Below are 16,662 nucleotides of genomic sequence, written 5' to 3' on the forward strand. Positions count from 1 at the left end.
AGGGAGTGAGGTAGGGAGGGAGGGAAGGATTGAAGGAGAGGAGTGAAGGAGAGGAGTGAGGGACTGAAGGAATGAAGGAGTGAAGGAGTGAGGGAGTGACCGAGTGAAGTGAAGGAGTGAAGGCGGCAGCTGATTTCACTTCTCTGAGAGAAACACTGACGAGGTCTCTGAGCTCGAGGCCGTTTGAGGGAATAGAATAAATAATCATCCTTAGTGGTTTTTGTTTTTACTGATGAGTTCGACCTGAGATTCTTTTTTTCTTCTTCCAAGGAGTCAGAAAAGAAATAAAACATTCATCCTCCGTGTGGAGATGGCTGAATGGAATAATTTAAGACTTGGTACCTGCTGCTCCTTCTTACATGATTATTGCTTATTGTTATTATTCCGTTTCCTTTCCAGTAGCAAAGTTAAAAACTCCCACCCCGTCATTGTCATCGTCACACGCAGTCTGGTGGAATGGGAAAATATGCCACATAGAGAGTGGTGAGTGTTTTTGCTCCCCTGCATCAGCAGAGAATGTCGGGATGATCCGGGAAACCAAGTAGAAGAAAAAGGAGAAGGAGGAGGAGAAGACTGTGGAGCGAACATGATCTGAGGTGAATGGAAAAAGTGCAGTGATCAAGTCGACAGGAGCTGTAAATGAACACGATTCATACATTCGTCTGGAGCTCGCAGGCCACACACAGGTAAGACTTTGACAATGTGTTCTAACACACACACACACACACAAACAAAGAAGTGTGTGTGTGTGTGTGTGTGTGTGAAGGGGAGGGAGAGAGAGAGAGAGAAAGAGGTGGAGTGAACGATTGCATCGAGTGCGTAATATATATCATGACAGTACTCGATGTACTGGATCTATAAAAAACTACCTTGGTACTGAACACCGACCTCTTTCTAACAAATAATCTGGTATACAACATTTACAAAATCAACATTGTAATAGTGTGATGCATATATATATATGCATATATATATATATATATATGCATATATATATATATATATATGCATATATATATATATATGCATATATATGTATATGCATATATCTATATATATCTATATATATCTATATATATATATGCTACTGCCGTCCTCTGGTTTTCAGCATTTTAAAACGCCATCTTGGAATTGGAAGGGGGGGGGCTGATACAAACAAACGCAGAACAGGAAGACTCGGTGGACGGTGAGTGCACCTGCATGTGTGTGTGTGTGTGTGTGTGTGTCCTGAGTGTGTGTGCGTGTGTGTGTGGATGTACAGGCAGCCACAATGTTGCCGTGGGAGACTCAGCGAGTGGAGGGAGGTTTGTTTAAAGAGAGTAAACTTCTGGGATTCTTCTTCCTCGTCAGGACGTCCTGATCCGAGATACTTTTGCACATTTTAAGACAGTCTTGATATACTTTTTTAGGAGATAATAATTATCATAATAACAATAATAACAATAGTATTAAACGTCTGTCATGTTTTGTCTTGTGTCCCCATGGCGGCAGGGCGGATCGTCGCCACGTTTTTCCTTCTTTGACGGATTCTCTGTGCGTCCGCGTGTTTTTTGTCCTCAGATCCGTTCGTGTGTGTTCATGTGTCAGTGAATGTTCTGAAGTGAGAGTCTGGCGTCATCGGCGCCGGGTTTCCCCCGCTCTCAGAGGCGGGTCTGGGCCTCGGGGACGTAGATCTCGATGCTGTCGGCGCTCTCCGTGGCGGAGTTCTGTCGCACCGACGCCGCGCGCTTCGCCGCCATCAGCCGCTTCCTGGCTTCCTGCCGCTGCTTGTCCACGGCTGAGTCCACGCTGCCGCGCTCCTTCGCCGCCGACAGCCGGGGCCTCGACTGCTTCTTTGGCACAGACGATGGAAGCTGCTTGTTTTTTTCATCCTGACGACGTTGTCGTGTCAAAAAATACAGAGAACAGGAATCAGGCAAAGAAAAAAACGTACATCATGTTTTCATGAAGCTGTTAAGCACAGCTCTACCTTCTTCTCTGGTTTCTCAGGAAGCTGCCAGTTGTTGGCCTTCAGCTGGTAGAGCTCGTCAAACTTCATGCTGATGTCTCCTATCGAGAGCTGCAGCAGATCCCAGAAGCCAGCGAGGTCCTGAGCCGTCGGCCGCGGGTTGGCGCTCATGTTCTGGTGTAGACACAAACAGACATTCAGCGAAGAGAAAACACATTTGATGCTTGTCAACTTTCACAGATTGTTACATTTCAGCAGAATTAGATACGCGAGAGAGAGAAAGTGTGACAAGGAGGAACCGCAGACGTCTGAGTCAAAGACAATGTGATCATCCATCAGAGGATTTCACGTTTCTGCTTCCTCTCTGGATGTAACGCGATGAAATGACAGACGAGGACAAACAACGGCGGCAGCAGCAGCGCAGAGAGGAACCGACGACGTGATGGAGCCACTCACCAGGTTCTCGTTGCAGAGGCCTCGGAACTGCTCGAACTTCTTGGTGATGAGCAGCTGAGCGCTGCCCACGGCGCTGCGGATCGTCCCCAACACTGCAACAGCAGAGGAGAGACAAGAATAAATCAAGAGAATAGAAATAAAATAAACTGAGAGCTTTAAAAAAAGAAGAAGAGATGTGATGATAAAAACTCTGAGGTCTCAGGACACGAGGAACTGAAGATAATGACGGTGTAGAATTTATTTACTATACTTTTTTATGCCTATTATTTGCATTTTGCTTCAGAGGAGAGGAGCAGGAGGGATGATGATGATGATGATAATCTGCTGCTCATTCATATTTCAGACGCTGCAGAGACGCAGAGCGGTGAAGTGGGCGCAGGGGAAGTGGAGCGACTCTGATCAGCATCAACATCAACTGGGAGTGAAATGCAGTGACGAGTTTATCGTGTTCAGGTCGACGCGGTCGAGGTTCGGACTTCGTGACCTCGTCTGTGAACGTCACTGACGAAGTCATCAATTCTTCACATCACTGACTTTTTTACATTAATATAGTTCCTCTGTTTTTATACATGTCTTATTACACATTGTGTCATTTACTGAACAGTCTCGGGTCCATTAGCACCGAGCTCTGAACTGGACAATGACAGAACCTCATTTTAAACGTAGCCGCAGGAAATCCAAGACAGAGTGCGGATCAGATTGAGGAGATGGTACCGACACGTCATCGTCGTCGTCGTCACTCACCCTCCTCTGAGATCTTGTTGTCTTTGGTCTCCTGCTCCATCTGCCGACACCAGCCCTCCATGCGGCCCGTCTCCGCCTGCAGCAGCTTCAGGAACCAGTTGCCGTCCCGGAGGCAGGCCGGCGCACCGGTTTGAACGCAGTCTCCGTGCGCGCTGCAGTTTCCCGTCTCCAAGCTGGGGTCCGGCGGCGGCAACAAGGACGGGTCTAAAGCCGGGTCCAGGGTCTCGGGGGGCGAGGTGGTTATCCTGGGCGGCGGGGCCGAGGTGTGTTTGAGGGGCTGCTGGTCCATGGCTTTGTCCGGGCAGTTGGCAGCGGCGCTGTTATTCACCGTCTGACTGTTGGTGCAGTTGGCTTCCATGTTGTTTTCTGTGGGCGCGGCGTCCTGGGGCTCCTGAGGCTCGGTCTCCGTGTCTTGTCTGGAGGCTATGCTGCTGTCGCGGCTGAGACTGCAGAGACACGCACACACACGCGCGCACACACACACACACACGTCAGCTCCTGACAGACAAGTTACAGGAAGAGATGAATAAAACGTATTCTACAGGAACAGTCAAGATGCTGCAGCGCCGGACGTTTCAGAGAGAGGAGGACGGTAAAGATGGAGGCCGGGGGCAGTGGGGACATTAGGCACAGATCAGGTATAAAATCATTAAAGCTCAGCAGATGGCAAAGCGACTGCTTTGGAGATAATGAGCGGGAGAGAAGGAAACCGACAGTCAGACCAACGTGATTAAGGTTTAATTGGTCAGTGTTCAGTTCACTACGGACAAATCTAGAGTTGAAGGACATCGGTCAGAGAGCGACGCTGCTCAGTGGCACAGGCTGCGTTGAAGGAAGAGCAGGAGGAAACATAAAGGCCATTAAGTCTCAATGACATCATTAAAAGGAAAAATCACCGTATGTAGATGGTAAAATATCTAATCGTCCTATTTCTTATCAAGTGCATCTGTCTTTGCAACCTATTTTACACATGTTCGAATTTCAAATTTCCAGGGTTCTCTGTAGATTTTTTGGACCACATTTGAAATCCGAGTAAAAAAAAAATAGCTAGATGTTTACTCAGTATATATTAATATAAAAAATAAATGAGTATTTTATCATCAACAGTACAAAGTAACTACTTATTCTTCCCCCGGTCATAGTCACATTTGAACTACCGCTTAGAGTTTATCACAGAGATCGAGACGGCTCGTTAGTTATTCTAAACTCTTTGGACTCACATCTGTTTAGACTTCAGTCTGGACACACACATATTTTTCCATACTCTCTTTCCTCTCCCCCAGACTTATCCAGACCTGGAAATTACTCAAATCAAATTCCATACTTCTCCATACTGCGCAGGAACCCTGTCTTTATGTAGAAAACGTCAGGTTCACTGTTAAATGTAAAATGTTTACTCACGGCCTGCCGTTCTCCACTTGAACTCCTATTGACTGAAACTTTAGGGGCGTGGCCAGGGACAGTGGTTCCTCTCTGGAAGTTGGAAGAATGCAATCCACCTAAAAAAATCAAAACGTAAAAAACATTGACACCACAAAAGCAGTCAGATACAACTCTGACGGAGGCTTTATCTATCTGTCGGTATGACAGCAGATGGATTTTACCTGAATTCCTATTGAGGACAGTTTCCTCTTGGATGCAGTCGGCGGCTGCTCGAGGGTGACGACAGCGCTCAGGGTGTCATTTTGGGGTTGGGTGGACGTGGAAGTGGCGGTGGTGACGGTGATGGTGGGAGGGAGTTCGCGAGGGGCAGGAACAGGAGGCGTGGCAGAGCCCGTGGCGGGCGCAGGGGCGGGCGCAGGAGCGGCGGCAGCTGGTGGAGGCCGGGTCGCCTTAGCCAGACTTCCCGTGCGGATGCTACAGAGACTGTCGGAGGAGTTGCTACGCCCCGACTGGCTGTTGGCCTCGCTGCCGCGATCCTGCTGGTCGAGGTACGTGTCCTGGGCCGACTCGGTGCTGCTCTGCAGCGTCACGGAGATGAGGGGCTTGGAGGTTGTGCGGGGTGGCACCGGAGGAGGGGCCTTCCTACTGCCGACTGTTGGTAGAAAAACAAAAGAGCTCAGAGTGAGAAAACCTGCCACTTGGCTCCTCTGGCTTCAGACAGAAAGGGACAAATGATCAGAAGCCCGCTGATTCCTGCTGATCAGCAGATCATAAAACCATAAACATCTGAAAAACAAACATGCTCCTTGCCCTTATTGCTGCCTCCATCAGGAGTTTTTTTTTTTTTTAAAGGTGTATGCTTGTCCCTGTAAAACTGCTGGCTGTTTGTGTTCCACTGACGTCAGTCCGACTCTGGGGATCGTCTCTTTCACGCCACACCTCCGGTCCTTCTGCTCTGGGGACTGTGTGACAACACCACCACTCGGGTCCAGGAACTAAACTGGGAATATACCTTTTTAGCCCGTCTTTCTCTTAATCCCTTTTCCTATTAAATGTTCTTATTTCTCTTATTATATGCATAGGCACAAGTCTCTGTCCCTGAGGTTGATGATCTGCATTTTTAAAGGAGACATGATCTGCTTTATCAGATTTTCTCAGTGTGTTAAAGCTTTTTTCTTTATGTAAAAGTAGCGCAAAATTAAATAAGCCCAAAGTCGGCGGTACAGGGAGAAAACTAGAAAAGCATAAAGTGTCTAGCAGCGAGTCTGACACAGCCCCAACAAAGCCAAGGTAAAAGCGAGTGTGAGAAAACTTCCTGCACACGCCGGAAGCGGTTGACCAATAACAACACAGTGTGGAGTCAGCAGGCCAATCAGAGCAGACTGGGCTTCATTGGGAGGGAGGGAGGGGCCTTCAAGAGACCAGAGAAGAACATTTTTATTTCTCTTGTTCACCGGCTTTGTTCTCTCGTCACACTCTCTCTCTCTCTCAACTCATTCATATGTTTGACCAAACTTGGCCCAGATAAATATGAGCCAGTGAAAAGCCTGGAGCGAGGACACATGGAGCGGCCGTACAGGTATTAAATTCAGCCTCTACTTCCTCTGCTTGTAGCGGACGTCAAACAGTCCTGTCAGAAATATAGAGACGGGACAACACGGGAAAAACCCAACCTTTTAACATTTACAGGACTGAAATCAAATCCAACCACATCGCGTCGGTGAACACATCGTCACCGAAATAACCGGACTGCATTTAGTACTACAAAAATAGAGCCATATTTTACAGCTATAACTGATCATGACAAAGCATGAAATTACAATGTGAATTGCTTCATTGGAGAGAATTATTACCCGAATCTGCAGCTCGCCTCGAGTTTCAGTTCAGGTTTTTCGCGGTCTGACCTGCAACTCGACTTGTTTTGATTCGCTCGTCATCTCACGGCAGAACTTTCGGCCACAACAACAAGCAGCTGTTTCCAGTGAGAGGGATGAAAACAAGCTCTGACCAGCTCCCGACCAGCAGACGGACACAGTTAGCAAACAGCGGCTCAACATTGTGGTGGATTTTAGCAGCTTAAGAGCCACATTGAATTTCCCGAGGACCTGGTGGAGAACAAAACCAGAGTTTAAAGAAAGGTTGGACGTTCGTTGTAGAGCTGCAACCAATGATGGACTACTAAATAAATCATAAAATATTTGGATATTCGATTAATCGGTTCAAGTAGTTTTTAAGAGAAAAAAATTCTCTGATTTCAGCTTCTTAAATGTGAACATCTTCTGGTTTCTTTGCTCCTCTGTGACAGTAAACTGAATATCTTTGGTGTGTGGACAAAACAAAACATCATCTTGAGGGTTTTGGGGAAACAGGAGCGACATTTTTCACCATTTTATGAACCAAACAACTGATCGATTAATCGAGAAAAAGATCGACAGGTTACTCGATAATGAAAATAATCGTTAGTTGAAGCCCTTCTATGCAATATTTAGATTCAACTGATATAGTGCACTCAACATTTTTTAAATATTATAAATCTTAGGAAATGACACCGATTTTTATCTGTAAATAATGCTGACAGTGCTACACCCTTAATTCCAAACAGTGTATTAGAATAAAAGAAGAGCCACCGACGCCCGAGCACACAGGTTTCACATTGCGACGCTGACACATGAACCTCCGACTCACCGACTCTTTCAGCAGAAACTGAAATGAAGCCTGAGTGTGGGGTGACTAGTGAGTCAGGGACGAGGAATGGCCCTGGGCTCAGTCGGACTGCAGGGCTGTGGTGGATGACACAGAGTTAACGACAGTAGGGAAGCAAGAAAAGAAAAACCCAGGGGCTTTCTTCAACAATTTGTGGTGGTGACGGCGGTGGGTAGATGCTATTTAAACCAGCTTGCTGACTGGTGCACGTTGCCGACTGAAAAGTTGCCTGATTACAGTAGCATTTCTGTAGAAAAAAAAATCCTGACCAAATGAGTGATTTAAAAAGAAATTTAAGAAGATATATTTATTCTCTCGCCCTGTAATCGTGAAGGGGCCACTGCTCTTCCGTCATCACAGCGACCGGCGCAGCCTCATTAAATCCCACCAACTTACACAAACAGCGCTGTGGAATCCGGGGCATGTGGCCGACGAGCGGCCCGTTCTGCCCCTGAGCTGCGGCGACAATCCCCCCTCAGAGAACACGTCCGGCCGGCGACGCGGCGCTCATTCCGAAAGGAACGACACGCTCGTTTTGCGGTGCTCATAGCTCACATACACGACATTCCCCCGAAGCTGCTGATGTGTCGCATTACTCACAGAGTCTTAACACATGCCTGCCATTAGTGTTTACACTCAGAGAGCTATACATCTGATCACACACACATTTACACGGAAATAGATCATCTCTTCTAACAGTGTGACCACACAGGGGCCCTGTCTCTCTATGTCTCTCAGCTACAGCAGCTACGATTTATGAGCCACAACAACAAATGGGTCATAGTGAAGTGGGCTAATTGCAGATTATTCACACCTTCAGCTAAGAGCACGATCCACTTCGCTGCCCGACTGCTGTACGGTGTGCGCAAGCGGTGATTAGGAGATGACAAACTGCCCGGGGACCCTGGATCTGTGGGCCGTGCCAGCAAATAGCCTCCAGCTGAAAACATTCATTTCCTCAGATCCCTAAAGGAGCTTTTACTACTATTAAGCCCTGGCCACCGAACGATGAGTCCATATTAAGAGATGTGAATGATTATTAAAAGGTGCGTTGTGTACATTTTCTCTGCTGCCAAATGCGGTTTGTTGCCATGGGAGCAGGTGGTGGTGTTGACGGTGGCTCGTCGAGAGCTTCACCAATCATTACGTTTACAGCACAAGAGGTGATAATGTGACCTCTGAGCTGCCGGTGCTCCATCAACTCACTGTTGGAAAGTGACAAGCCTGGCCTGCCCGGGCCAGGGCTAGGTGGCTAGCAGGCTGAATTCAGTACAAGCAAAGCCGTGATGGAAATAGGAGTTTTTCCACCACTGGAGAAAGTTGAGGAAAGAAGTTTGATGCTGAACTGAGCAACGTTCGTGCTAGACAGCAAAGTAAACAGCAGTTCGTGCTGACGTTAGCATGGAGCCAAAGCAGACGCATGCACTTAATATTCACATTGTGACTCTGCAGCTTCTGCATTGGCACCGACCGCCACTATGTCGACAGACTGGCTGCATTTAAATCAATGTGACGGCTGCTGACGCTAAGTTGTAACGTAGCCTCCCTTTTCCTCGATGTCGCATCGGGCAACACTGACACAAATTGACAGCAGGCGTCTATTAGTCTCTTATTTTCTTTTTCACTCTGAGAGAGCTGTCAACGTCACTATGACGATCACACGTTTGCTAAATTGCTTCACCTATTAGGAAGCTATAATGTCTCTGGCTCCAGTGGCGGCAGCAGCTCCGCCCGTGAGCGATGAGATGTGCACTAATGGGCCCTCGACAGCGGGTGAAAACTTGAGTGAACACAATCGACTATTTGCAAAGCAGTTAACATTACCTGTTTTTTTAAAAACAAAGAACCAGCTCCTCTTACATTTTCCGAGTCAGTGTTTGCCGGTTTGGGATTCAAGACGTCTTCGACTGCTGCCGAGCTCATTCCTGAGAGAATCTGACTTAAAAGTTAATTAGGCTTGAAGTTTTCACGTTAGATTCTCCTGAGTGGAGAGCAAAGTAAACAACCAGGGCTGTGTGAGCAGCAATTACAGCTAATCGTGGATGAACCCTTTGTGGAACTTTGGACACGAGCCAGGTCTCATGAAAAAAAGAGGCGGCGGCAGAAGCTCAGTGGACGATTAGCAGCCGTCTCATTGTGAGACGGTTTGGCAGGTTGACAGACGGGTGGGAGTCGAAGACTGAAAGATTAGAACCGGGACACATGTCTGAGGATGACTTCTGACTAACAGGTTCATCACACAAGGTATATTCACCATGTTCAATTCACTGCAATTTCAATTAGTGCTAATTGGCACTTGATTAAAAAAGAAAGCGTTGTCTTAGCCCAAATGTCAAATCTCGTGACAGCCAGGAAAAGGTTCAAAAGTTCATTAGAAAACAGTTGATACTACAAAAATAATGTATATTCATTGGTGATTTTGCGAGAGAAGTATGAATCCAAAAATTGATAGTAGACGACTGTTCCATGTCCTGCGTTGAAGCCAGAGCTTTGCATCGGGCTCACACACACGCCTTTCATGTAAATTTTGAGTCCTTATGTATATTAAAATGACTCGTCGATGGCGCCATTCAGTCTACATACAATGTTACATACTCTGTTTGATGACTTATGAAATATTTGTCTTCTTCACAATGTTTTTATATCGTTTAGCTTCACAAATACGAGAAGGAAGCCGAGACGCACGAGCACTGATCAGGGACGACAGACATCACAACAGAGACTACAATATCTGCGGAGACAGAAAGACGATACCCACAACACACACAACAAGGACGAAAGAACCAACAGCTACGATTTCACCAACATATCATCGTTACAGTTCCTACCGTGAACAGAATTTTAAACAAAGAGCTTGCCTTGAGAACAGCCATTCAAACCGAGACACAATCCAAATAATTGAGTCCACCCTTCTTTACACTGCTGAGCGCCTGGTTGGTTCATCCTGAACTGCCGTATGTGCCGATGCGCTCGCGACCGTCTGTGACTCTGACCCGACGGACCGAGGGCATCAGTCTGGGTTAAGGCCTAAATCAGCTGATGTGAAGACACGTGACAACTACAAGGGCCACTGAGGTCAAACTTGGCACGAGAGGACACTGGGATCATTTCTCTCACTGCAGCTTCATCTTAGAATCAACACCACTAAACAAAGAGCAGACATACCTTTTTCGAAGCAACACGGCTACAGATTAACAAATTATCTCTGCTTGAAAGCCTGAAAAAAACTTTCGCAAGCGAGAATTAAGCTTTTACAAAGTACAGCATAGGACCGGACATCGTGGCCGAAACCAGAATCCTGCCATTCATGGAGGATTCTGTCGACATCGGTACAGATGTGAGGATGAGCTGAGACATTCAACCTTCTCGTCATCAAATCAAACTACACGGTTAAGTTGTATATTACGAAAAAACACAAAACAGAGCAGCAGATCCGCATCGAGGGAATCTTCACTGTTTTTTTTTTTTTACAAAACGTGTCTTGCTTTAAGATCGCTTACAGCCCCTTTAAATGAGTTTTACTGAAATACACAAAAAGAGTCCGTCAACATACACCAAGAATGTTTTTTTCCCATGGTAACCGACATAGGAGCGGTCGTCATATCGGTGTGTCATTAGAGCAGGAAATGGAGAGAGGCGTTCGCTCTGCTGTAACCATGTTAAATAGAACACACACACACACACACACACACACACACACACACACACACACACACACACACACACACACACACACACACACACACACACACACACACACACACACACACACACACACACACACACACACACACACACACACACACACACACACACACACACACTATCATCAGGAAGCCCGTCTGTCGGCCTCACTGTGAAACCCTGCTTCACCCATTCAGGCGAGAGATTACCTCATCAATGAGTGTGAGAGGAGGAAGAGTGTGTGGTGTGTGTGATAGACTGTGGAAGATGACTCACACTCGATCCACGGTAACACACAGACACACCACTTCTTGTGTAATATGTTGCTGGACACAATGAACGTGAACACGCCTTGTGGCTACAATGAAGCATCGAAGCCAAAGAGACGGATGCATCCCCACCCAGCCAGCCAGCCAGCGGCGGGATCAGTCAACTGACGGGTGGATTAACATTTAAATCCAGCTTTGGTTAAAATAAAAAAATAGCCTCAAACAATAAGGTGTGTGAGCGTGGACGATGGGACGAGCACATCCTTCCTTCCCTCCTAAGAGCCCGGGGAACTGTCCTGACTGCAGAGCGCTGCACATGGCAGGAAGCTGATCAATTATTGATCGTGTCCTCAGGTCTTCACACATGGCGGCTGCCTGGCTACTGAACAACAAGCCGCTGGGAGCCAGACAGAAGCCGCTGCAGATGAGGCAGTTGGGGTTACACAACAACAACAACAACAACAACAACAAAATCATATCAGAAATCATATCATGAGGCAGGGAGCTGCTTTTGTGAATGTTCACATGGTGCATGGAGAGGGACTGCAAAGTTTGAAATGGGACCGGTGGGTGAATCATAGCTTCCTCCGTGTCTCATGTCTGTGTCACTTCATGTCGAATTAACCGCTTAGGGTTTTTCAAATAAAACATGAAATGATCTGTCAGCCTCCAGTTGTGAATCATTCGAAAGAGGAATGTCTTGGGCTTGTTTTTTGGGTTTTTTTTCAGATCAACGATCGGTGTCATTTAATCGACCTCTTGAATCGAGCTATTCGCTAAAATAAGAGATGTCATATTACACATTGTATCTGCCAGTGTGGTTTCTAATGATGTGATCGGTCCGGTTCAGCACGAGTGGCCCCGGTACCGAGCGGGGTCCACCCGCCTCGGCTACTGTTAGCTTGCGGCTAACAGACTAGCTAACACACACACACACTCACACACACACACACACACACACACACACACACACACACACACACACACACACACACTCACTCACTCACTCACTCACTCACTCACTCACTCACACACACACTCACACTCACTCACACTCACACTCACACTCACACACACACACACACACACACACACACACACACACACACACACACACACACACACACACGACGGGGCATCTGACGTTGAGCAGCGTCGTTAGCCGGAGGCGTTGTATTCTCGTAGACGAGTGGGCGAGCCGACAAAAGAGACGCTGCTGCCGGTTGGTTTTCACGCCTCGTCGCCACCGGAGAACCACCGGCGGCCGCACCGGCCCCGTTACGAGTCCGGCCACGCCGCCCGTGCCGCGACCGAGCCCCGCGCGCAGGGTCTCCCATCCACGTTAGCTAGCTTAACGCGCGAGCAGCATCCATTAGCATCGCGCTAGCTCGATTGTTGCTAGCGCGCCGACAGCACCCGCTGACAGTCGGAGCCGCGACGGCCCGGTACCGTGGAGCGATGCGAAGGAGACCGTCTTACCGTGTCGCGGGCGGCTCGGTGGTCCGTGTGTCTCCCGGCTCATTCATGAATAGAAACCGCGGACGAGACGCGGCGGCGGCGGCGGCGTCGGGGTACAACAACGACGCTGGGAAGAAAAGATCTGTTGGACACGCCCTTGACGACGAGGGTTTTTTTTGGAGGGGGAGTCCACGTTTCCACCGGTGACCGCTCCTCGCCACGCGATTGGACCGCGCCGGTTCCTCGGCGTAAGCGATGACGGAGGCGATTGGTTTTTAAAGTCGCGGGGGTTTGTGTGTGTGTGTGAGTGTGTGAGTGTGTGTGTGTGTGAGTGTGTGTGAGTGTGTGTGTGTGTGTGAGTGTGTGTGAGTGTGTGTGTGTGTGTGTGTGTGTGTGTGAATGTCGCTTTTCACGGTGGGTGCGTTTCATTTTGTCTCCGAGCGGCGCGGGAACAGACGCGAGTCTAGACATAAAGAAAAAAGAAAAAAGAAAAAAAATGAATGTGTGATTTCTGTTTTTTTAAATATCTGATGACATGGAGTTATTTTTCTTTTATGGTTCTGCAAAAAAGAAAGAAAAGAAAAATTATTTTTTATTCAAAAATTAAAATTGAATTATTTACCGTGTCTGTCAAGACAAATACAAAAACTGTATTGGCAGCACAAAATCAGACAATACCTGTTTACCGCATTGGATATATTATATTTATTTGCAAGCATCAGGACCCCCCCCCCCAAAAAAAACAAGTGGACCTACATAATTGTATAAATCTCAAATTTATCCGAAATTTGCTCCAGTTATGAATGAGCCGCCATCCTACGACGCTGAAGTTATCGTCCGATTCGCAGCTTATGATTTGTCAGTTACTTAACCTACAATGCTGCTGAGCGACCTCCGTATTTTACCAGGTCCAGATGAAAAACCACTACTTGACTTGTCAAATCTGGACTACATTGTCACGGGGAGACCAAAGACTCTTTAAGACATAGTTTCAGATTTGTGAAACCTTTATTCTCTTCGTGAAAATGCCAAAAAATTGTGATTTCATCAGGGTTTTTTTGGTCCGATGCGGTTTTGAGGTGAAAAAAGCTATAGAATCTCCCTTTTTGGCATTTTCACAAATAGAATAAAGGTTTCACAAATGTAACAATCCAGTCCAAATTTGACAAGTTGAGTTATAATGGTTTTCTATCTGGACCTGGTCCAATGTGGTATCCAAGACTGAATCTTTTCATTCATAAATTTGGTAGCAGAGAATAGTTTGAGATTTTTGCTTAAAAATGACTTGAAATTCATTAAAATTGATTCCCAAATAAATTTTTCAATCGATCGATTGATCATTTTAGCTGCAGAGTACTGTTTTGTCTGTGAATACAAAATGAAACTGTCGTGTACAATGGGGGTTAACATTGAACAGCCAATGTGCACTGTACGAGGCACAAGTCCAATATAAATTCAGCTTTTCATGTACAGTATAATTTTAATGCATATTACAGTATGAGGCAATACTAAGTACACCTTTAATGCAAACGTTTGGGCAAATATTTTGTGGATTTTTGAAATGAAAATATAAAACTACCGCTGCTGCATGAAATGGACATTGAAATTCGCCTTTTTTCCTGAATGTTCTCGCACGGTTACTTGTTATTTCATGAGCTTAGAATGAATCTAAAATAAACATCAGTTGATACTCGATGCAGAATGTCATGCTGTCACTTACAGAGAGTGAAACCGAAATGAGGCAGCAGGCTTTTTACAAGAGCAATATGATCCATATCGTACGTCTTAAACCCACTTCTGACTGAAACAGTCGTTGTAAATCTGTGGATACAGTAGGTGATGAATCTGCCGTATGGCAGAAAGAGCCTAAAAATATCACAGAACGAGAAGTGAAGTGAAAAGTGGGCGACAAATCTTGGATCAAGAACAGAAAGCATCTGCGAGCTGTGAAATCTGCCAGAGGAGGAGTTATTAAAAACTGATGTACAGTAGTACGGTTTTCCTGTTGTTTAAAGTTCATGGAATAACAGTTGTCTGTATCATTTGGATGTATGAAGATCATCATCATCTTTAACATGCTTATGAAATGCATCAGGCATATCTTGGATTCTTCGCACTTTAGAGAAAGAACAAAACTGATTACCAAAACTATAATAAATCTCTTTATAACAACATAGTGCAGAATATTATATAATATTGAATTATTATAATTTTATAATTATCATATCTATATCTATATATTATATATTTTCTATTCCAAAATGAAAAAAACTGTTCATCTAAGATACAACAAGGTTAATATTTAAATTTGTACTGTCTATATATTAGTATATATGTTTCCTTTGTATTTTCCATCAACAAAAAGGGTTTGATAATTTCTACATGTACTTTATCAGCAATTATCAATATGTGAATATGTTGGATTTCAGCAATTCAAAAGTGTATCGTCTCCTTTCAATTGACATTATGCTGTATGAAAAGTTGTGCTGTTGACATTTGGCTGGCATTCCCTCCTCTTTCAGCTAAACACTTGTTCCTGTCACTGGTACTCACGGGTGTCGGAGCTGTAGCCGTAGCCTGCGGTGGCGGCGGTGGGCGGCGGCGAGGAGTCCGAGTCCTCGTCTTCGTCCTGGGAGCAGCCCGCCTGGATGGCCCGCAGGTAGCTGTGGCTGCGTGACCGGAAGCACGTGGGCGCGGGCAGATCCAGGGCCTCCACCGCCTGCGATTCCCCGTCGTAGTAGGGCACCGCGTGGCCGCAGCCCTGCCCGCATACCTGAAAGAACGTGTGCAGACTCACACGCTGAGGGCAGACGGCAGACTGAGAAACATGCGTTCAACCAGGTCCGTTCGCCCAGCGGTGGAGGACGCTCACACTGACCCTTCACTTGAGCAACAGTTCCGGTACAACAATGGTGGAAACACTCAGTTACAAGTAGGTCTCTTTGTCCAAAATCCTACTTCAATAAAAGAACAGAAGTTTTATCACAAAGTAAAAAAGAATAAAATACAACTGATTCCACAGAAAACTGAAGCCTGAGACTGTTATTTTATTATTAATGGCATTATTAGATTCCTAATCCTAACGCATCACCGTGTAAACAGTGTTTCACTGGTTGGTTCCCCTCCGAAGGATCACTATACAATATTCTCTAGATAATTGATGCATTAAGAAGGAACGGGGAAAAAAATTATGATTCATAAAACTTTGAACTGTTGAAAAGTTTGACCTCTTTGACCTCTTAATAACATCTCAAACATGGAACTGTTTTCCTGCGAGGGGTCACAAAGTCTGGGAACAACAATCGTAACTATAGATTTCAGATAAATGCAGTGGAATATAAATATGACATATTTCCCCCTGTGAGCTTTGGTAGTAGTAGAAGAATAACTCGGCATATTTTAAAACTGAAATATTCAAGTCAAGTACCTCGGAATTGTCTTTTATTCACTCACATGTTTTACTTGGAATCTTTTTTATTGAACTTTTTCCAATATGTGCATTTACTTGCCTCAACATGACACAAATCTCAACACTGAAGCGCCAACAGACGTAAAAACAAATTAAAAATTCATTAGGGACTTGATAAAGTTTGGATTCATCATCCGTTTGAAAGCGGGAGAGGAAAGGTTTTCCTGAACCCCCTCGTGGAGAAGCCCGGGACGTCCCACGACACTTTCCACCTATTTACAGTGTGATGGTGTTTTGTTTTTTTTGGCAGATTTCCAGTGAATCAACACAGTGGAGCTAATATTGACGGAACGGCTGAGGCGTCACTCTGTGCACCCGTGAGAGCACACACTTCAAATGACTTCACTCGGAAAGGTGTCGGAGAACATTTGGCAACATGGGGCGAACCGGAACGGAGCAGGATCCCGTTGACCAGCCGGAGCAGATCACACGTTCTCCTGGGAAATATCTCTGCTCGTCTACCTTTGCACTAACGTGCAACTTTTGAGGTACTTGTACTTCACTCGAGCAGAAGCCCGTAGTTTCTCTCCACCGCTAAGACACAGGCA

The 16,662-nt window shown here is 46.0% G+C and overlaps 1 protein-coding gene across 2 annotated transcripts in view; it reads right to left on the reverse strand.

The window, feature by feature from the left end:
- Window positions 1-154: 154 nt before the first annotated feature.
- dlgap4a (discs, large (Drosophila) homolog-associated protein 4a) overlaps window positions 155-16,662 on the reverse strand; it is a 61,379-nt gene continuing 44,871 nt past the window's right edge. Inside the window, exons 5-11 of one of the 2 annotated variants that reach the window (XM_047331161.1) lie at window positions 15,199-15,418; window positions 4,753-5,183; window positions 4,550-4,647; window positions 3,149-3,594; window positions 2,405-2,496; window positions 1,970-2,122; window positions 155-1,871 (exon numbers count right to left, since the gene is read on the reverse strand). In XM_047331161.1, the coding sequence (XP_047187117.1) occupies window positions 1,641-1,871; window positions 1,970-2,122; window positions 2,405-2,496; window positions 3,149-3,594; window positions 4,550-4,647; window positions 4,753-5,183; window positions 15,199-15,418 (1,671 nt within the window). In that variant the 3' untranslated portion in view covers window positions 155-1,640. Of the gene's footprint in view, window positions 1,872-1,969; window positions 2,123-2,404; window positions 2,497-3,148; window positions 3,595-4,549; window positions 4,648-4,752; window positions 5,184-12,666; window positions 12,844-15,198; window positions 15,419-16,662 lie in introns of those variants that run through there. The other variant, XM_047331160.1, reaches the window with a different exon arrangement.

The sequence above is a fragment of the Scophthalmus maximus genome, chromosome 3 (assembly GCF_022379125.1).
Source record: "Scophthalmus maximus strain ysfricsl-2021 chromosome 3, ASM2237912v1, whole genome shotgun sequence".
Taxonomy (NCBI): Eukaryota; Metazoa; Chordata; class Actinopteri; order Pleuronectiformes; family Scophthalmidae; genus Scophthalmus; species Scophthalmus maximus.